Here is a 23456-nt window from a genome sequence, read left to right as displayed (position 1 = left end):
AAAGAAAGTCAAACACATCTGGGATGGGATGAGGGCGCGTAAATGATGAGAGAATTTACATTTTTGGGTGTACTGTCCCTTTAAGGCTCGTTTCACTTTAAAAACATTTCTGCCTTGATTCAAAATATCAAAACTATAATTATTTTGTAACGGGGGAAAGATGTCAATAGAAGATGTGTAATAAAAAATCAGATAAGCTACCAGTCAAAAGTTTGGAAACACAAACTCATGCTTTATTATTAATTGTATTTCTAATTTTAGAATAACAGTCATCAGAAGTATCAAATAAACACAAATAGATGTTTTGGGAATTATGTAACGAAATGATGTGCCCAAAATAGTCAAATAAATCAGAACCAGAGTTGAGAGTGATCTAATTACCAAGTAATTACTTTTTAAAAGTACTTAAGTAGTGTAGCGCATTACATTTGAAATTCTTGTAATCATAATACAGTTACTGCCTTTCAATTACAATATTTAGTTTAAATGACTTTATTTGGTTTTACACATATTCCTAAAATAATATTTTATAATATAAAATATTATTTTAGGAATATGTGTAAAACCATATAAAGTCATTTAAAGTAAATTATGTAAAACACATTTAAAACATGAATTATGTTTTTATCTGCAATTATGTTGCATTTTGCGACACCCGAAGTGTGTGTGACCCCTAATGAATCAATGAACGAGGAGGATAAATCGACATTATTTTAAATTTGTTGAGCGGAAAAACAATCTTTTAAGGGAAAGTGTTTTTAGAAAGTAACCTAAAAGTAACTAGTAATTTGATTACTTTTTTGATGAAGTAATCAGTAAAGTCAGTCATCTGATTTTAATTTTATAATAGTAATTTTAAGTAAATTACAACTATGTTACATTTGAGCTTCTTCAAAGGATCCAACCGTTGGCCAGAAACATAGTTTATGCAAGTACGCGAATGCAGACACTAGCGCTTAGCCAACACACTGCCAACACGCGGCCCGATTGAACATGCTACACGTGCGTCCATGCGTTACTGTGACGGTATCAAAAATCAGTCCTCAAGGGGGCGATAGATTTCTCTTTTCCCTGCCATAAAACCAAATGTGTTATTATTTAGGTAAGTTGCTATAATGTCAAATTAAAGTAGCACCTGTTTTACAGCGTAAGCGAAAATACAGCTTTTAAGGGAACTACGTTTAGCTTGACACGTGACGTAAACAAAGTGAGATGCTCCAAAAGCGTCCGTCTGACGTATCCTTAGAAAAGCCCTTGTAATAAATCTCGGACTGATTGACGAATTCAATTGCAAGATGGATTACTGTGGACTATGGGCCAATTTAACGGGAGCCAGCTGATAGATAGCTGTGCAATGTATATAAATCTCACGAGGTGTTAGTGCACCCGCCTCCCACGTCGGTTCGAGTCCCATTCAGAGCAGGGCGACCAGAGCCGGTTACAATGGTGCCGTGACCCAGATGGGAGTGAGGTTTAAGGGGGGTGAGTGTAACGGGAGCCAGCTGGTAGATAGCTGTGTTGTGTGTAAACATCACTCTCCTGATCTCAAGGGGTGCACTAGCGACTGACGCTAGGGACTGTAGCCTTTAGCCTCCTTGTTAGCGCACCCACCTCCCATGCCGGAGACAACGATTCGAGTCCTGTACGGAGCGGGTAGAACAGGAGCATCACAATGGTGCCGTGACCCGGATGGGAGTGAGGTTTAGGGGGGTGAGTGTAGTGGTAGATAGCTGATAGATAGCTGTGCAGTGTGTAAACCTCACTCTTCTAACCTAAAGTGGTGCACTAGCGATTGACGCTAGTAGCCTTTAGCATCCTTGTTAGCGCACCCACCTCCCATGCCGGAGACAACGATTCGAGTCGTGTACAGAGTGGGTAGGACAGAAGCATCAATATTTATAAGATGATCATAGGTCAATATTTCAAGCGGTTGCTCCGCCATGACAGTTGTTGTCAAGAAAGAGAAAACTCAATTTTGCTATAGCGCCCCTTGTGGCAACGTCGAGACTGCAATGCCTATTTGCGTAATGACTGCGATTTGACACATCTCATAACACAACGATGCACAAAATTGAGGTTGCGTCTGCATTAATGTACTTGCATAGTGTACATTTCACTTTATGCTCCAGATTCCAGCTTTATGAGGTGCTTCATACTGAGGTGACTCGATGGCTGATTTTCCTTCACAATCCGCTCCAGTTTTGTAAAGAAATTCAAGCGCTGGCACAATTTGCATTGGTCTACAAAACTCATTTCAAGCATGTAAGCAAAAGCCTTTAAATCCAACGGTTTTTAAGATGACAAGAAACATTTGAGTCGAGTGTGTCCATACATTAGTGTAGTGTACATCAATTAAGACTAGTTTATTAACATTTCCAAATACTTACAAAATGACCACTTGGCAGGGCTTGAAATGAAGCGAAACGAAACAAAAAAAACAAACTCTCATCTCTTGAAGCAGTGAGAAAGGCTGTTCTCTAAATACGAAGCAATAACAAACCTATTTAACAAGACATGAAACGCTCTGACTGGGTTGCCAGTTGAGTGACTCCCCCCAAAACCCCCCCACAGGCCGTCAGGAGGGGTCGAACCATCAACAGATGCGGCTGCCAGTCAATCGCGCTAAACGGCAGCAGCCAGGGACGTGGAAACCTCGCAGCAGAACCTGCAGCCCGGCCTCAGAGGATGGTGCAGAAGAACTTCTTCTCTCTGAAAGGGTTTTCTGATGCGGGGACGGGCACGATGAGCGGGTCCTCTCGTATATGTGCATCACAATACGCCATCAGATCCGCTGCAGCCTTGGACACCTGTCAACATGAGTTCAGAATGAGAATAAATGACAAATAAACTGCACACAATGCAGACAACAGCACAGACTGTTCTGCCATTCACACACGGCTCCATATAAATGGCCTTTCTTTGTGCACGCTCATGACCCTCCCCCAGATTTCATTCATGTGACTTCCATTTACAGAATCCAGTTATGCGGTTTCCAGCTTGACGAGGTCATGTGATGGGCGAAGTGGTACGACAACAGAAGACAATTCCATTGTCTTAAAACATTTCCTTTAATACACAGCATGTGTGTACTCTAATGTAGCATCATTTTAGCATAATGGCGTATATACTGTATATATGTGTGCATATGTCTATGCACACACAGTTTGAGAGAGGACACATTTGCTTTGTAAATGTCATGTTGCCTTAACATGCCAAAACATGACATTTATCACAGTCCAAAAGTACGTTTCTTACTCCCCTGAAACGTGTGTAAAATAACTGCAGTTCATTCTCGTGGCCTCTCTATGATCTTTAAAGGTCTGTTAAAAATAATCATTTCCCTCAGGTAGACTTCATGTTTCATGCAGTAAAATAAATGCTCATTGCAACTACTAATGTAGTCACTAATACAGTCACTCAGAATACATTTAACAAAACCCTGCACAAGGTGTAGACTCCCTGCATCTCCTTCTCAATGGTTCATTGAGCACTCATTTAGATATTTGGCTGATTTGATGATACTCTAAATAATATTTGGCCTGTTTTCTTTTTTCAAAATTAAACAAATAATAAAATACAATTAAAAATAAAAAAAAAATAATAAAAAAATATATATATATATATATATATATTAAAAAAAAATTAAAACACATGATAACACTTTTTATGTTTTGGTCAATTAATAATATAGTTTAAAATAGTTTTTTTCCTTAAATTTAAATAAATAATAAAAAAATAAACAAAATAAACAAAATAAACAAACAGTTTTTATCATTTACTGATATGGATTTTATTATAAATAATGCTTTGTCTGCTTTTTCCCATCAAAAATTAAATAAATAATTAAAAATAAATATAAAATAAACAAATAAACAAACAGTTTTAATTTTTATCATTTACTGATATGGATTTTATTATAAATAATGCTTTGTCTGCTTTTATCCCTTCAAAAATAAAATAAAAAATAAAAAATATATAAATACAACAAAAATTTAAAACATAACAGAAAAATATTTAAATTAAATAAAAAACAAAGTATTATAACTATTTAGATATTTTGGCCAATTACTGATATGGTTGCTATTTTAAATAAAGTTTTGCCTGTTTTTTCTTTCAAAAAGAAAATAAATAATAATTAATAAATATAAATAAAATAAAAACAAAACAAATACAATCTTTATTTAAATAAATGATGGGTGATATTATAAATAATGTTTGCCAGTTCTTGTCTTCAGAAATCAAATAAATAATACAATAAAATACATATGAAAATAAGAATAGAATATAAAAAAAATACAAAATAAAAATATGTTATTAGTATGTAAAAGTAACAAACAATTCAATCATATAATTTTTTAATTAGCAGATTTAATGAAAAATAACTAACATGTTTTTTCAACTTTTGACGGAACTCGGTCCTAATTTCCACATATGTGGACATCATGTTTATCAGCGCGCTGACGCACGAAAAATTAACTGATTTATTAAAGCGGCATATCGAATCGAAACTAGAGACGCTACTCTTTATAAACAAACAGGTTTTAATCGAAAAACATACAATTATTTCTTACCAGATGCTCTTGTATTGGCGCTGCGCCCGTTGTAGCACTTCCTGGAAATCAACGCCATGCTGTTTTGTCACGTGACGCGGTGCACCAGAACATTAACCCTTAAATGACAGTGTAGAGTCTTCCAAACAGTATTCACTCAGTTTTAACTCATTTAATTTATGCATTTGTTATAGCGAAGCCAAAATACAACATCCACACATGTGGCCACGGGGTTGCACGAGGTACGGAATATAGAAGTTAGTATTTTAACACTGAAAATGTTACATACTTCAGCTTTAACCGGTAATATTATTAATTGTTTTACTCTCAATTCCTTCTAATCACCCCTCAGACCGTGTACACGATAATACAGCCAGTCATTTACGTCGCTTTCTATGTGAAAGGGCCTTTCGTCAGCGATTCGTATCTCATTATCACGTAAGGCCTGAAGTCTTTATGATATTTATGATCCTCCTTCAATGTAAAGTCAATGGAATGGTAAAGTCCCGTTCCACCAGGTGAAAATCGGAAGTCTGATCACTAAATAAAGTAAAGTAATACCTTGACTGTAGCACAAGTGACAAGTAATTCTTAAGATAAGGGGTTTTGTAAAATCCCTAACCTTTAATATGAGCACAAGTAATGATCATGTTTGCCTTGTTGATGTTTGGGCTACAAGAGGACACAGAGAATTAGGGATTCCTCTGCAGTCTAATGGCCAGTTTGACGGAAGGATCGTCGCTTTCATTAATTCCTCAATCACACGGAGTGAAGTGTGTTAATTATAAGGGTTTCTTCATCAGTGCTGTAATTACAGACTCGCCAGTAAACCCACAGCGGCCGCATGGGCTCATGGTCTCCTCTCTGTAGAATTGTCTAATAGTCCACTAGGGTTCGTTTGCAGCGCTTAATTTATATATACAGGCGGCCAAAAGTTTGGAGTAATGTACAGATTTTGCTCTTATAGAAAGAAATTGGTACTTTTATTCATCAAAGTGGCATTCAACTGATCAAAATGTATATTCAGGACATTAATAATGTGAAACACTAATATTATAATTTGAAAAAAATTTACTTAAACTACTTCAAAAAATCCTCCATGTGCAGCAATGACGGCTTTGCAGATCCATGTTATTCTAGCGGTCAGTTTGTCCAGATACTCAGGTGACCTTTCACCCCACACTTCCTGTAGCACTTGACCTTTCATGCCACACTTCCTGTAGCACTTGACCTTTCACCCCACACTTCCTGTAGCACTTGACCTTTCACGCCACACTTCCTGTAGCACTTGACCTTTCACCCCACACTTCCTGTAGCACATGTCATAGATGTGACTGTCTTGTCGGGCACTTCTCACGCACCTTACAGTCTAGCTGATCCCACAAAAGCTCAATGGGGTTAAGATCCGTAACACTCTTTTCCAATTATCTGTTGTCCAATGTCTGTGTTTCTTTCCCCACTCGAACCTTTTCTTTTTGTGTTTCTGTTTCAAAAGTGGCTTTTTCTTTGCAGTTCTTCCCATAAGTCCTCCTGAGTCTTCTCTTTACTGTTGTACATGAAACTGGTGTTGAGCGGGTAGAATTCAATGAAGCTGTCAGCGGAGGACATGTGAGGCGTCTATTTCTCAAACTAGAGACTCTGATGTACTTATCCTCTTGTTTAGTTGCACATCTGGTCTTCCACATCTCTTTCTGTCCTTGTTAGAGACAGTTGTCCTTTATCTTTGAAGACTGTAGTTACACCTTTGTGTGAAATCTGCAGTTTTTTGGCAATATCAAGCATCGTATCGCCTTCATTCCTCAAAACAATGACTTTCCTTTTTGGCATTTTTGACCAAATATTGACCTTCAGACATGCCAGTCTATTGCATACTGTGTCAACTCAAAAACAAACACAAAGACAATGTTAAGCTTCATTTAATGAACCAAATATCTTTCAGCTGTGTTTGATATAATGACAAGTGATTTTCAAGCACCAAATTAGCAATTTAGCATGATTACTCAAGGATAAGTTGTTGGATTGATGCTGCTGTCTAGATTTGATCAAAAATGACTTATCAAATAGTGATGATGATGTTTATTGCATCAGTAATGTTCTGACTATACATTGTGATCAGCTGAATGCCACTTTGGTGAATTAATGTACCAATTACCTTCCGAAAACAGCAAAATCTTGAATTCAACTCCATGCAAACACACTGTATAAAAACTAAGCAATGATTTTATCCGCATTTAATATTAGCTTGATCGATGCAGTATTTTTGATTGGACAAATAAAGTTCAAGACTGCTGATATTTCTAACATCAGTTGAACTTTTCACTGTTTGTGTTTCTCGTTCGTTGTTCACGTCGCTTTGTGACACACAACAGCTCATCCTGCTTTGGTTTTGTTTGGAGCCATTTTCAATAGCAGAACTAAAATGGAGAAAAATAAGCAGCCATATTCGGTCTGAAAAGCTGCTCGATATTAACTTCATATTTATAGAACTGATGTATGATGATAATTGTTTAGTTGGTCAGTGGAGTGTTAATGCACAGACTGCAGTATTTGAAAGAGAGTGGATTTAAGTGTTTGTCATGTGAGAGGAGATCCGGGGTGGAGACGCAGCTGTTAGGGGTAGAGAAGTGTGCATCAGTGCTGTGTATGACACTCAAAAGCCAGATGCTACTAAAGTGGCACTGATAAACACACATCACTTTGAAAAAAACGACATTCCCCATCATCTCTCTCATCTAGCTTCTGGAGTGAAGGGGGACACTAATGGTGCATTCTACTCAAAATTGAATAGTGCAAATGAACTATTTTCAAATGTGTTGCAGCAATGTAGCAAAGAGTGTCTAATTATGTTCCATGGTATTGCATATTAAACACATTGGTATATCCATGGAATCCCATCACTGAACCATGGCATCGCCATGCAAACACTACAGTAGATGGTTTAAAGCAGTGCTTGAAGTGCACAATGGTGGGTGCTGTGGGGATTGAACCAGCAACCTTCTGCTTACCAGTCATGTGCTTTAGCCCACTATGCCACCACCACTACAGATCCTCAAAGTCCGCAACGATCATCGCCAGCATTGCCGACACACTCAACAGTTGACACTGAAACTCTCCCGCCGCACCGTCCAAACTGAGTCCCTGGTCTGCGGCCCTATCGGGTGTGTCGGCTTGAGCACGTAAGAGTCTTTTAATGTCTCTAGATCCCGAGGATTTTGACTTCTTTGACATATATGTCTTCATAGAACAGCTATGGATCAGGGTGTATCGAATATCACCGGTTTGTGGCACAAAAAGCATTAAAAGCTCACACCTCCGACCCTCGCGTGGTGCCCCGCAACTAATGCATTCAGTGTTAAAATACATCTTTCTATCCCAGCTTAACCTCGTGCAACCCCGTGGCCACATGTGTGGATGTTGTATTTTGGCTTCCCTATACGAAATGCATAATTTAACTAAATTAAAACTGAGTGAATACTGTTTGGAAGACTCTACACTGTCATTTAAAGGGTTAAAATTCTGGTGCACCGCGTCACGTGACAAAACAGCATGGTGTTGATTTCCAGGAAGTGCTACAACGGGCGCAGCGCCAATACAAGAGCATCTGGTAAGAAATAATTGTATGTTTTTCGATTGAAACCTATTTGTTTATAAAGAGTAGCGTCTCTAGTTTCGTTTGATATGCCGCTTTAATAAATCAGTAAATTGTTAGTGCGTCAGCGCGCTGATAAACATGATGTCCACATATGTGGAAATTAGGACCGAGTTCCCTCAAAAGTTGAAAAAACATGTTAGTTCTTTTGAATATTTTTCAACATTAACACATCTGTATGTCAAGTTGCTTAATTCTAATATAAATTTTATTATTGCTTTTTTTTTAATACTGCATAGCAGCATTCTAAAAAAGCACTTAGAACCCCTTAGCAACCATATATCAATGCGTTACCAACTATTCAGAACACCCCAGCAACCGCATAGCAACATTCTAAAAAAAGCACTTAGAACCCCTTAGCAACCACATATCAATGTGTTACCAACTATTCAGAACACCCCAGCAACCGCATAGCAACATGCAAATGAAACACTCGGAACACTTTAGCAACCACACATCAATGCATTACCAACCATTCAGAACACCCCAGCAACCGCATAGCAACATGCAAATGAAACACTCAGAACACTTTTGCAACCACACATCAATGCGTTACCAACCATTCAGTACACCCCAGCAACCGCATAGCAACATGCAAATGAAACACTCGGAACACTTTAGCAACCACATTGCAATGCGTTACCAACCATTCAGAACACCCCAGCAACTGCATAGCAACATGCAAATGAAACACTCGGAACACTTTAGCAACCACACATCAATGTGTTACCAACCATTCAGTACACCACAGCAACCGCATAGCAACATGCAAATGAAACACTCGGAACACTTTAGCAACCACACATCAATGTGTTACCAACCATTCAGTACACCCCAGCAACCGCATAGCAACATGCAAATGAAACACTTGGAACACTTTAGCAACCACATTGCAATGCGTTACCAACCATTCAGAACACCCCAGCAACCGCATAGCAACATGCAAATGAAACACTCGGAACACTTTAGCAACCACATTGCAATGCGTTACCAACCATTCAGAACACCCCAGCAACCGCATAGCAACATGCAAATGAAACACTCGGAACACTTTAGCAACCACACATCAATGCGTTACCAACCATTCAGTACACCCCACCAACCGCATAGCAACATGCAAATGAAACACTCGGAACACTTTAGCAACCACACATCAATGCGTTACCAACCATTCAGAACACCCCAGCAACCGCATAGCAACATGCAAATGAAACACTCGGAACACTTTAGCAACCACACATCAATGCGTTACCAACCATTCAGAACACCCCAGCAACCGCATAGCAACATGCAAATGAAACACTCGGAACACTTTAGCAACCACATTGCAATGCGTTACCAACCATTCAGAACACCCCAGCAACCGCATAGCAACATGCAAATGAAACTCTACGAACACTTTAGCAACCACACATCAATGCGTTACCAACCATTCAGTACACCCCAGCAACCGCATAGCAACATGCAAATGAAACACTCGGAACACTTTAGCAACCACACATCAATGCGTTACCAACCATTCAGAACACCCCAGCAACTGCATAGCAACATGCAAATGAAACACTCGGAACACTTTAGCAACCACACATCAATGCATTACCAACCATTCAGAACACCCCAGCAACCGCATAGCAACATGCAAATGAAACACTCGGAACACTTTAGCAACCACATTGTAATGCGTTACCAACCATTCAGAACACCCCAGCAACCGCATAGCAACATGCAAATGAAATACTCGGAACACTTTAGCAACCACACATCAATGCGTTACCAACCATTCAGAACACCCCAGCAACCGCATAGCAACATGCAAATGAAACTCTACGAACACTTTAGCAACCACACATCAATGCGTTACCAACCATTCAGAACACCCCAGCAACCGCATAGCAACATGCAAATGAAACACTCGGAACACTTTAGCAACCACACATCAATGCGTTACCAACCATTCAGAACACCCCAGCAACCGCATAGCAACATGCAAATGAAACTCTACGAACACTTTAGCAACCACACATCAATGCGTTACCAACCATTCAGTACACCCCAGCAACCGCATAGCAACATGCAAATGAAACACTACGAACACTTTAGCAACCACATTGTAATGTGAGAGATCTAGTATAGATACGCCACAGAGCACCAACAGATCTACAGAAACAAATACTCTTCATGTCTTACAAAACCCATTGTTGTGTTATGGAAGGTAATCGAGAAATGACGCTCATGAATCTAACGGAGACTCCGCTAATCCAATTGTTCTTTGTTTTCTCTCAACACAACGATAAAAACAACCTTTGTGTTATTGAACCAGAAGGGGACGAGTAGCTGTGAGAACGTTTGAGACTCATCGAGCACATGAGACGCAGCACAGGAATCAGATGATACCAAGATTTCTACTCTTTGTGTCTTAGTGGTAAATACACAATTACAATAATAAGGTGTATTGTAAGGTGTTGTATGTATTTTTTAAATATTAAAATATTTACTATATCAGTTTATTTTGAAGAGTCATCTAAAATTAAGACAATTAATGGTTGATTTCCCTCATAAATGTCAACACTGACTCTGTAGCACTTTCAAAACATTGCACTGTTTGTTTGAGCAGCCTGTTACCACAGTAACATTGACTCATTCAATGCATGAGTTTGGGGGCGGGACGATCGGTTTGTATGACCAATGGGGGAGTGTTTGGGAAACCTATTTGAAAACAGACATTACTAATTGATGACGCTAGTGGCATAGAAATGACACACAAACGTTGACATGATATCAAAACGTACTTTCTATTAGCACTCTTATCATTTTACAATTTTGTATTATTATTCTAAAGAAATACGTTTGTTTACGTTTACTTTTATGAGCAGTAAATAATTAAAAGTAGATCATCAGGGGTGGATACAATGACACCCGGGACGGAGAGGTTTGGCGACCTTGGTTGATTTCACCTCTAAAGAACTCAATTGTGCCAAAGAAATGACCAAAACAACTAAACTACTAAAACAGCAATTGCGAGTGGGGTGGCCAATCGGGTCACACCCCCTAACTCTGCCACTGCTGCCAACCATGTTAAAATAAAATTATATATTATACATTCTGAATCTATGTACTGTGACACCCCAGTGCTGGGAGGAGGAGCCCGTGGCCAAGAGAGAAGGTCCCGCCTAGGATTAATCCTTAACCAAGAGTACTTCCACCTGCTCGCCCTCCAAACGTGGCATCACCCACAGCTGACGTTAGTGATGGGCTAATGGATATCCCCTTAAAACATGCTCCCAGCCACTCCAAGGGGTGTCTGGTCCTGTAAGAAGCCTAAACAGGACCTTTGTTTGGGAACTGGATGTCTGCGGAGTATTAAACATTCTGAATCCAGCTCACGCTTACTTAACGTCTCTCTTTGTCTCTCCCTGAAGGTGGCCTAGATGACAGTCAGTCACTGAGGATCTAAAACTTTGCGGATACCCCAGTTTGGGAAGAACTTCAGTTTAACTTTGACCCATTTTGCCCACTCCCATGTTTTGGTCTGAATAAAAAGATTTCCTCTCCTTGTCTTGGGGTGCCACAGTACTGATTATCATTGTCCCGTGTCTGCCAAACATGTTGAGTGATCCAAACATCATCTGCAGCATGAAACTGAACTTTTAATCGGAAGTTAGACATGAATGCATTTGGCTGATTAGGAAAGCTATAGGATGCTCCCTTGCTCCCTATTTAGTGAATGACATCCTCCAGTGTGCTGTCTGTCTGCACTGGTCTCAGAACAGTTTGATATGCAACTTATTTTCCTCCTAACTTTACATAAAGCCTCTGAAAGCAAAATCTTTCAGCTTTTGGATGAAAACATTAATTCTCAATGTGATAATGCACAGTTAATATATGATTTCAAAGGAAAAATTGTCCTATTGTACACTTATGTGGTCATTGTGTTTAACAGCATGCCGCTTCACGATAAATACTTCAAAATGGCATATCGGAGGAAACTAGAGACCCCAAGAATCGAGGGCGTGCTGAGTGACTCCAGCCAGGTCTCCTAAGCAACCAAATTTGCCCGGTTGCTAGGGAGGGTAGAGTCACATGGGGTAACCTCCTCGTGGTCGCTATAATGTGGCTATCGCTCTCGGTGGGGCGCGTGGCGAGTTGTGCGTGGATGCCGCGGAGAATAGCGTGAAGCCTCCACACGTGCCACGTCTCCACGGTAACGCGCTCAACAAGCCACGTGATAAGATGCACGGATTGACGGTCTCAGACGCGGAGCCAACTGAGATTCGTCCTCCGGGTCACACAAGGTAATACATATTTTTCTAATGTTTAATGAAAGGAGTGTCATTTGATACAATTGGTACATTTACAATTAATGATTAAACTTATCAAAATAAGCAATGACTATTTACCTAATTACATATTTAAAAGATTACATTACTGATTACATTTAAAGCCGTGTCATTTGTAATCAGTACTGGATTACATTTCAGAAGATTACATAACCCAGCACTGTTCATACAGTTACAATAAATATGTTTTTGGAGATCAATAAAGAATCCATAATTCTCCATGGCAGAAATAATTCAGAGGTGATATCTGATCTCATTCAGAAGATATTTGCCATCTGCACAATGATGATATTGCAGACAGTATCAGGAGTGCGTGGATAAGAAACCGCTGTAAAATCGCCCAATCCTTCCTTCCTTCTCTAGTATATGGGCACAGCTGAGAATGATCTCCTCTAAACACTCGCTCTATCTCAGTTGCCGCCCATTTCTCCGTCCCAAGGGATACTCAACCAAACCACTACGTAACTTCTGCTAATAGCCACATCAAGCTTCTTTAAATCAGCTCCAGACTTTTGGTCTTTCTAAACGTGCACATTAGCACATTGCTTGACAAACATCACCAGATAATGCAGTCGCCATGATAAGTCAAAACTTTAAAAGAGAACTACGATGATGTAATATTAATTGTAACAAGTTTGTTGTAGACAAACTTTGATGTTTGCTTGATCAAGCCTTGTCTGAAAGTTCAAACTAGTTTATTCACAGAGATTACGGCAAGATAAACAGCCAGTCATCAACTAAAAGCAGATTTAAGGCCTTTTTTTGGGTTTGTTTACATTTGAATTTTTGAGCGTACGGCATTTTGAACATTCCGTCAATGTAAATCTGTAAAATTGTTCAGTTTTTGATTATCTGCTGTGCAAAAACCATACGTCCGATCGGTTAGAAAAGTCATAGCACACTATGGCAGAACAGTCTGAAGGTCTGTGTCGGGTGTGGTGGATGCAGCTATAAGGCTCTAGGAGGAGTTCGTGTTAGGAACGTTGGTTTTAGTTTAGCGATTTTGTTTTGGGGATTTTCACCCCTTTTCTCACCAATTTGTAACGGCCAATTCCCAGTGTGCTCTTAAGTCCTCGTGGTGGCGTAGTGACTCGCCTCAATCCGGGTGGCGGAGGACGAATCTCAGTTGGCTGTCAATCCGTGCATCTCACCACGTGACTTGAGCACGTTATCGCGGAGATCTAGCGTGTGTGCAGGCTTCACGCTATTCTTCTCGGCATCCACGCACAACTCACCACCGCCCCACCGAAGGCGAGAACCACATTATAGCGACCACAAGGAGGTTACCTCATGTGACTCTACCCTCTCTAGCAACGGGCCAATTTGGTTGCTTAGAAAGCATGACTGGATTTACTCAGCAGGCCCTGGATTCAAACTTCCAACTTCAGGGGTGGTAATCAACATCTTTACGTGCTGAGCTACACAAGCCCCCTGGTTTAGCGATTTTGAAAAACCCCCCAAACAAAGTTTGTAGAATAAAATACAGGCAGGACAAGTCAACTTTTGGAATACCAAGTGGCGTGAGTTTGAGGTGGGACCACCCGTTTGACCGACCAATGTCGGATGGTAGAAGGGTTTGGGAAAGTGTATTATTTTTGCAATTACATTTTATGTTGCAGAAATTACACACTTCATCTTTTAAGTCAACATTAAATAACGTTAGCAACCCATTTTACTTTCAAAATCAGACATATATCAGGGAGAAACAGGACATTCAACTGGGAAAAATGTAGAGCGGGATTTGAATTTATTTAGTGCGCTCCATTCAACTCAGAAAGTCGGAATTTCCAACTTCCTACTAAGAAAAATTAAGTCAGACTTCCAACTTGGAAACTCGTGCATAAATCTTATTCTCCAATTTCGCAAAGATGCAGGTGCGTGATGCCTCACAAACATGTTGGCACACCGGAAGATGTACAAAGTTAATGATAAACATTCGCTATTATTAAATAATATCCATCAATGAGTCAATGTTCCTACATTACATCATAATAAAACCTGCTTGGTAAACGTTTGCAGAGTGTTCATACAGTATAATATGGTAAATTATACTGTATGTTTATTATGGTACACCTGCACAACAAATAAAGTATTTGAAAATAATTATAAATATAATTATTTTACCCTCTCGAACTTCTTCCAAAATGACTTAAAAATCACTCTACGACAACAGGTGGAAAAATACCAATACAAATTAGATCATAAATACAATTATAAATATAAACATAATAATAATAATAATTGAAAAATAAACCATGACCTATTGATCGTTTAACACAAATCTCCTAAAATGTAATTTCGCAAAGAGTTTGGAGATGAGCTTTATTACCACCTACTGCTGGAATCTCCAAACTGCAAATGCAGGACCTGATTTTAGACTTTGCACCGAGATTAGACGTGCTTCTCTAACGTCTTATATAGCAAATTGGCCTTTCCGCCACTTCATTATCAAACAATGCACGCACAGTTTAAGTGCAAACACTCCCAACCACGCCCACTTGCACTGGCATGTCTTTAGAACTGACGCTCTCACGAACATTAGATAAAGTCGTTCAGTGCTGCAACTAGAGCGGTCACAAAAAAAGAGCCCTATTGCAACATCCTACTCACACACACCTTTATCCTGTCCATGCAGGCCTCCATCTTGAGTTGCTCCACAGCTTTCCGGGCCTGTGAGATGCAGGCGGTGCTGTTATTGGCCATTCCATCCTTCATGATTGTCTCCTGCATACAGAAGAGGCGACACACTCAGGTCAAGACATTTTGATTGGAGTTTGCGTGCGGAGAAGTGTAAACAACATAAACAGGTTTCCATTGAAGACCCGGTGAAATGGCTAAATGGGCTCAGTTTTCTTTCCCGTGTTGATTTGCCGCTCGTGATTTTCACATGCAAATGAGCCTGTGACTTGCCGCACATGCTTGCCGGAAGTTTGCAGCTCTTCGACGTTAGTGGTGAACCTTTGGCAACCATAGACAATTTGCTGCAAAGCTCGTTTGCATGTGAAAATGATAATTTACATTTATGCATTTGGCAGATGCTTTTATACAAAGTGACTTACAGAGCCCTTATTACAGGGACAATCCCCCCGGAGCAACCTTGAGTTAAGTGCCTTACTCAAGGACACAATGGTGGTGGCTGTGGGAGTCAAACCAGCAACCTTCTGCTTACCAGTTATGTGCTTTGGCCCACTACGCTGCCACCACCACCACTCAAGTGGCGAATTTGCTGCAAGTTTACCATTAACTCTCGATTTTTGTCAGGGTTATGCACGTATGCGGGCATTTAAAAACGTCAGCTGAAAAAAGCATATGCTTCCGTGTAGTGTACCATTGCACTACAATGGATATTTAGACAGGTAGGTAAATACTATGGTACTACCATTTGATCCTATCACAATTTTTTGGTAATGGTTACCAACAGTAGTCTCAAAGTAATCCCTTCTAAGGCTTTGGGTCTCATCATATGCCTACATTATTTACAGAAGGCCATGATAATATTTATGTTTATTCTGTCTCACAATTATTCTTCCAATTGATTTGCAAACTATCGACTGTAGTAATTTGCTCATACTGTAGGCCTACATGCCATGGTCAACAGAAAATAGGTTGCCATGTTTACACCCATGAACCCTCAAATCACACACACACACACACACCTAATTATTTCAGTATTGTAGTTTAGACAGTAGACACTTCTCCTGACTGTAAATCTGGATATGGTGGCCAAAAATAAAACCATTTCACTGCAACATTTTGGGGAATCCAATAGTAACATGCAGATACTTTGTTTCAATTCATGATGTAATAATAATGCATTCATCATTATGGAAAGAAAATAAAAAAGCAATTGTGCAAGCCTTTTTATTGTGATACTGTTTTGGTTTTATACGTGTGGCTACTGTACATGTGCTGGGATTCATTCCAGACGCTGGATTTCAACGCCCAAGAGAGCAAGAGTGTGCGTCCATCTTTCGCTCTCGTTCTCGGTCATCCCAGCATTCCCAAACCTCAGGGAGGGATCCATCCATCCATCTTCCCTGCGGTCTGAATCTACAGCCAAAGCATATTCCCCTCTAGCAATAAGCTATTACTGCGCGTTACCCATAAACCACATCTTAAATTCTTAGTAATGCCAATAAATGTGGCCATTCACATCCCTGTAATTACGCAACAGTATTCCTGCATCCTATACGACAGCATATCTCGTTTCTAACAATCTCACAAATCCCAGATGAAACAGCAATGCAGAATAATAACACCCACCTTAATTATGCCAATGGTCAGACTTGAGTGTATCAGAAAAAACGGGGTCGACTCCACCCAAACGAGGACTGGAAAGCGTCCACCGTCCACTCCCGTTTATTCACCAAACGCGTTAAACGTCGAGTATTTCTCCGGTTCGCACTGTGTGCATTGATGCTCCCTCGGTTAATTAGGTGTCAGTACATGAGCGTCTTCCCAGATGTGAGGGGGAACCTCGACGTGACGCACAAACCCTGAAGGATGAAGCGCCGCCTTTAAGAAGCTAGCCCGGTGGATGCGGAGTGTGGCGGGTTGGAGAACGATCACCCGCCGAGGATGCTCGGTAATATTGTAAGATCAATTGGCGTTATTTTGCGGAGCGCTAACACCGAGGCTTCCCTGCTTCATTTGACATCACCGGGTCTCCCAGTCGCCAAGATGACGTAACCGCCTCTAAAACCTTCTCAATGACGCAACACGATGGTTGTCTGCACGTTTTGACACGTATGGGTAAATGTAGTTGGCGACTTACTGGAAGTGGCCTACTTCTAAAAGTTTGAGAACCGAGTAGAGTAGGACATAATAATTCTAGTACATAATAATAGTAACAGAACAGGTAGAATAGAATACAATAGATCAAAATAGTATAGTCTAAATAGAACAGTATAGACAAGAATAGATGAATAGAAGAGCTCGGTATAGAATAGTGTAGACTACAGTAGAGCAGTACAGTATAGTGCAGTATTAGAATAGAGTAGACCGTCGACATAGAAGAATACAGTATAGAATAGCGTAGACTAGAGCAAAAAAGTATAGTCTAGAATTGAACAGTACAGAACATATTAATATAGATGATCAGAAGAGTATAGAATAGTGTAGTCTTGAACAGAACACTGGAATAGAACAGACAAACAGATGAGAATAATAAAGAACAGTAAATAATAGAATAGTGTTGACTAGAACAGAACAGTATGGATTAGAATAGACAAACAGAGGAGTATAGTAAAGAACAATATAGAACGGACTAGAACTGAATAGAAAAACAGAAGAGAACATTATATAGAACAGTATAGAATACTGTAGACTAGAACAGAACAGTAAAGAATAGTCTAGACAAACAGAAGAGTATAGTAAAGAACAGTATAGACAAACAGAAGAGTATAGCATAGAACAGTATAGACAAACAGAAGAGTATATTATAGAACAGTATAGACAAACAGAAGAGTACAGTAAAGAACAGTATAGACAAACAGAAGAGTATAGCATAGAACAGTATAGACAAACAGAAGAGTATATTATAGAACAGTATAGACAAACAGAAGAGTACAGTAAAGAACAGTATAGACAAACAGAAGAGTATAGCATAGAACAGTATAGACAAACAGAAGAGTATAGCATAGAACAGTATAGACAAACAGAAGAGTATAGTAAAGAACAGTATAGACAAACAGAAAAGTATAGTATAGAACAGTATAGACAAACAGAAGAGTATAGCATAGAACAGTATAGACAAACAGAAGAGTATATTATAGAACAGTATAGACAAACAGAAGAGTATAGTAAAGAACAGTATAGACAAACAGAAAAGTATAGTATAGAACAGTATAGACAAACAGAAGAGTATAGCATAGAACAGTATAGACAAACAGAAGAGTATATTATAGAACAGTATAGACAAACAGAAGAGTACAGTAAAGAACAGTATAGACAAACAGAAGAGTATAGCATAGAACAGTATAGACAAACAGAAGAGTATAGCATAGAACAGTATAGACAAACAGAAGAGTATAGCATAGAACAGTATAGACAAACAGAAGAGTATAGCATAGAACAGTATAGACAAACAGAAGAGTATAGTAAAGAACAGTATAGACAAACAGAAAAGTATAGTATAGAACAGTATAGACAAACAGAAGAGTATAGTAAAGAACAGTATAGACAAACAGAAGAGTACAGTAAAGAACAGTATAGACAAACAGAAGAGTATAGCATAGAACAGTATAGACAAACAGAAGAGTATAGCATAGAACAGTATAGACAAACAGAAGAGTATAGTAAAGAACAGTATAGACAAACAGAAAAGTATAGTATAGAACAGTATAGACAAACAGAAGAGTATAGCATAGAACAGTATAGACAAACAGAAGAGTATATTATAGAACAGTATAGACAAACAGAAGAGTACAGTAAAGAACAGTATAGACAAACAGAAGAGTATAGCATAGAACAGTATAGACAAACAGAAGAGTATAGCATAGAACAGTATAGACAAACAGAAGAGTATAGCATAGAACAGTATAGACAAACAGAAGAGTATAGTAAAGAACAGTATAGACAAACAGAAAAGTATAGTATAGAACAGTATAGACAAACAGAAGAGTATAGTAAAGAACAGTATAGACAAACAGAAGAGTACAGTAAAGAACAGTATAGACAAACAGAAGAGTATAGTAAAGAACAGTATAGACAAACAGAAGAGTATAGCATAGAACAGTATAGACAAACAGAAGAGTATAGTAAAGAACAGTATAGACAAACAGAAGAGTATAGCATAGAACAGTACAGACTAACAGAAGAGTATAGTATAGAACAGTATAGACAAACAGAAAAGTATAGTAAAGAACAGTATAGACAAACAGAAGAGTATAGCATAGAACAGTATAGACAAACAGAAGAGTATAGCATAGAACAGTATAGACAAACAGAAAAGTATAGTATAGAACAGTATAGACAAACAGAAGAGTATAGTAAAGAACAGTATAGACAAACAGAAGAGTATAGCATAGAACAGTATAGACAAACAGAAGAGTATAGCATAGAACAGTATAGACAAACAGAAGAGTATAGTAAAGAACAGTATAGACAAACAGAAGAGTATAGTAAAGAACAGTATAGACTAACAGAAGAGTATAGTAAAGAACAGTATAGACTAACAGAAGAGTATAGAACAGGACAGAATAGACAAACAGAAGAGTATAGAACAGTATAGAATAGACAAACAGAAGAATATATTATAGAACAGTATAGACAAACAGAAGAGTATATTATAGAACAGTGTAGACAAACAGAAGAGTATATTATAGAACAGTATAGACAAACAGAAGAGTATAACATAGAACAGTATAGACAAACAGAAGAGTATAGCATAGAACAGTATAGACAAACAGAAGAGTATAGCATAGAACAGTATAGACAAACAGAAGAGTATAGCATAGAACAGTATAGACAAACAGAAGAGTATAGCATAGAACAGTATAGACAAACAGAAGAGTATATCATAGAACAGTATAGAATAGACAAACAGAAGAGTATAGTACAGTATAGAATAGACAAACAGAAGAGTATAGTAAAGAAGAGTATAGAATAGACAAACAGAAGAGTATATAACAGGATAGAATAGACAAACAGAAGAGTATAGTACAGTATAGAATAGAATAGACAAACAGAAGAGTATATTATAGAACAATATAGACAAACAGAAGAGTATATTATAGAACAATATAGACAAACAGAAGAGTATATTATAGAACAGTATAGACAAACAGAAGAGTATATTATAGAACAGTATAGACAAACAGAAGAGTATAGCATAGAACAGTATAGACAAACAGAAGAGTATACCATAGAACAGTATAGACAAACAGAAGAGTATAGTATAGAACAGTATAGACAAACAGAAGAGTATAGCATAGAACAGTACAGACAAACAGAAGAGTATAGCATAGAACAGTACAGACAAACAGAAGAGTATATTATAGAACAGTATAGACAAACAGAAGAGCATAGCATAGAACAGTATAGACAAACAGAAGAGCATAGTATATAGAACAGTATAGACAAACAGAAGAGCATAGCATAGAACAGTATAGACAAACAGAAGAGTATAGTATAGAACAGTATAGACAAACAGAAGAGTATAGCATAGAACAGTACAGACAAACAGAAGAGTATAGCATAGAACAGTACAGACAAACAGAAGAGTATAGCATAGAACAGTATAGACAAACAGAAGAGTATAGCATAGAACAGTATAGACAAACAGAAGAGTATAGCATAGAACAGTACAGACAAACAGAAGAGTATAGCATAGAACAGTATAGACAAACAGATGAGTATAGCATAGAACAGTATAGACAAACAGAAGAGTATAGCATAGAACAGTATACACTCACCTAAAGGATTATTAGGAACACATACTAATACTGTGTTTGACCCCCTTTCGCCTTCAGAACTGCCTTAATTCTACGTGGCATTGATTCAACAAGGTGCTGAAAGCATTCTTTAGAAATGTTGGCCCATATTGATAGGATAGCATCTTGCAGTTGATGGAGATTTGTGGGATGCACATCCAGGGCACGAAGCTCCCGTTCCACCACATCCCAAAGATGCTCTATTGGGTTGAGATCTGGTGACTGTGGGGGCCATTTTAGTACAGTGAACTCATTGTCATGTTCAAGAAACCAATTTGAAATGATTCGAGCTTTGTGACATGGTGCATTATCCTGCTGGAAGTAGCCATCAGAGGATGGGTACATGGTGGGCATAAAGGGATGGACATGGTCAGAAACAATGCTCAGGTAGGCCGTGGCATTTAAACGATGCCTAATTGGCACTAAGGGGCCTAAAGTGTGCCAAGAAAACATCCCCCACACCATTACACCACCACCACCAGCCTGCACAGTGGTAACAAGGCATGATGGATCCATGTTCTCATTCTGTTTACGCCAAATTCTTACTCTACCATCTGAATGTCTCAACAGAAATCGAGACTCATCAGACCAGGCAACATTTTTCCAGTCTTCAACTGTCCAATTTTGGTGAGCTCTTGCAAATTGTAGCCTCTTTTTCCTATTTGTAGTGGAGATGAGTGGTACCCAGTGGGGTCTTCTGCTGTTGTAGCCCATCCGCCTCAAGGTTGTGCGTGTTGTGGCTTCACAAATGCTTTGCTGCATACCTCGGTTGTAATGAGTGGTTATTTCAGTCAAAGTTGCTCTTCTATCAGCTTGAATCAGTCGGCCCATTCTCCTCTGACCTCTAGCATCAACAAGGCATTTTCGCCCACAGGACTGCCGCATACTGGATGTTTTTCCCTTTTCACACCATTCTTTGTAAACCCTAGAAATGGTTGTGCGTGAAAATCCCAGTAACTGAGCAGATTGTGAAATACTCAGACCGGCCTGTCTGGCACCAACAACCATGCCATGCTCAAAATTGCTTAAATCACCTTTCTTTCCCATTCTGACATTCAGTTTGGAGTTCAGGAGATTGTCTTGACCAGGACCACACCCCTAAATGCATTGAAGCAACTGCCATGTGATTGGTTGATTAGATAATTGCATTAATGAGAAATTGAACAGGTGTTCCTAATAATCCTTTAGGTGAGTGTAGACAAACAGAAGAGTATAGCATAGAACAGTATAGACAAACAGAAGAATATAGACAAACAGAAGAATATAGCATAGAACAGTATAGACAAACAGAAGATTATAGACTAGAACTGAATATAATAGTCAAATAGAAGAGTATAGCATAGAACAGTAGAACAGTATAGAATAGACAAACAGAAGAGTATAGTATAGAACAGTATAGACAAACAGAACAGTATAGCATAGAACAGTATAGACAAACAGAAGAGTATAGCATAGAACAGTATAGACAAACAGAAGAGTATAGTATAGAACAGTATAGACAAACAGAAGAGTATAGCATAGAACATTATAGACAAACAGAAGAGCATAGCATAGAACAGTATAGACAAACAGAAGAGTATAGCATAGAACAGTATAGAATAGACAAACAGAAGAGTATAGCATAGAACAGTATAGACAAACAGAAGAGTATAGCATAGAACAGTATAGAATAGACAAACAGAAGAGTATAGAATAGGATAGAATAGACAAACAGAAGAGTATAGCATAGAACAGTATAGACAAACAGAAGATTATAGACTAGAACTGAATATAATAGTCAAATAGAAGAGTATAGCATAGAACAGTATAGAATAGACAAACAGAAGAGTATAGAACAGGATAGAATAGACAAACAGAAGAGTATAGAACAGTATAGAATAGACAAACAGAAGATTATATTATAGAACAGTATAGACAAACAGAAGATTATAGTATAGAACAGTATAGACAAACAGAAGAGTATAGAACAGGATAGAATAGACAAACAGAAGAGTATAGAACAGTATAGAATAGACAAACAGAAGAGTATAGCATAGAACAGTATAGACAAACAGAAGAGTATAGAACAGGATAGAATAGACAAACAGAAGAGTATAGAACAGTATAGAATAGACAAACAGAAGAGTATAGAATAGGATAGAATAGACAAACAGAAGAGTATAGCATAGAACAGTATAGACAAACAGAAGATTATAGACTAGAACTGAATATAATAGTCAAATAGAAGAGTATAGCATAGAACAGTAGAACAGTATAGAATAGACAAACAGAAGAGTATAGAACAGGATAGAATAGACAAACAGAAGAGTATAGAACAGTATAGAATAGACAAACAGAAGATTATATTATAGAACAGTATAGACAAACAGAAGAGTATAGTATAGAACAGTATAGACAAACAGAAGAGTATAGTATAGAACAGTATAGACAAACAGAAGAGTATAGAACAGGATAGAATAGACAAACAGAAGAGTATAGAACAGTATAG

The 23456-nt window shown here is 38.4% G+C and overlaps 1 protein-coding gene across 1 annotated transcript; it reads right to left on the bottom strand.

Annotated features, from left to right (window-relative positions):
- Positions 1 to 65: 65 nt before the first annotated feature.
- LOC127617616 (guanine nucleotide-binding protein G(I)/G(S)/G(O) subunit gamma-4) lies at positions 66 to 17185 on the bottom strand. The gene is made up of 3 exons (XM_052089612.1): positions 16800 to 17185; positions 15153 to 15260; positions 66 to 2807 (listed from the first exon to the last, which is right to left on the bottom strand). Exons 2-3 carry the CDS (start codon positions 15249 to 15251, stop codon positions 2679 to 2681), a joined length of 228 nt encoding a protein of 75 aa, XP_051945572.1. The 5' UTR covers positions 15252 to 15260; positions 16800 to 17185; the 3' UTR covers positions 66 to 2678.
- Between the last annotated feature and the right edge of the window lie 6271 nt (positions 17186 to 23456).

This window comes from Xyrauchen texanus, chromosome 24 (assembly GCF_025860055.1).
Source record: "Xyrauchen texanus isolate HMW12.3.18 chromosome 24, RBS_HiC_50CHRs, whole genome shotgun sequence".
NCBI classification, from domain to species: Eukaryota; Metazoa; Chordata; class Actinopteri; order Cypriniformes; family Catostomidae; genus Xyrauchen; species Xyrauchen texanus.
This window is presented reverse-complemented; position numbering and strand designations above follow the sequence as displayed.

Coding starts and splice junctions, on each gene's coding strand:
- LOC127617616 (XM_052089612.1), bottom strand. CDS start 15,251: ATGAAGGATGGAATGGCCAATAACAGCACCGCCTGCATCTCACAGGCC. Junction 2,808..15,152: donor CCTGCATGGACAGGATAAAG/GTGTGTGTGAGT, acceptor TCATGTTGACAG/GTGTCCAAGGCTGCAGCGGA.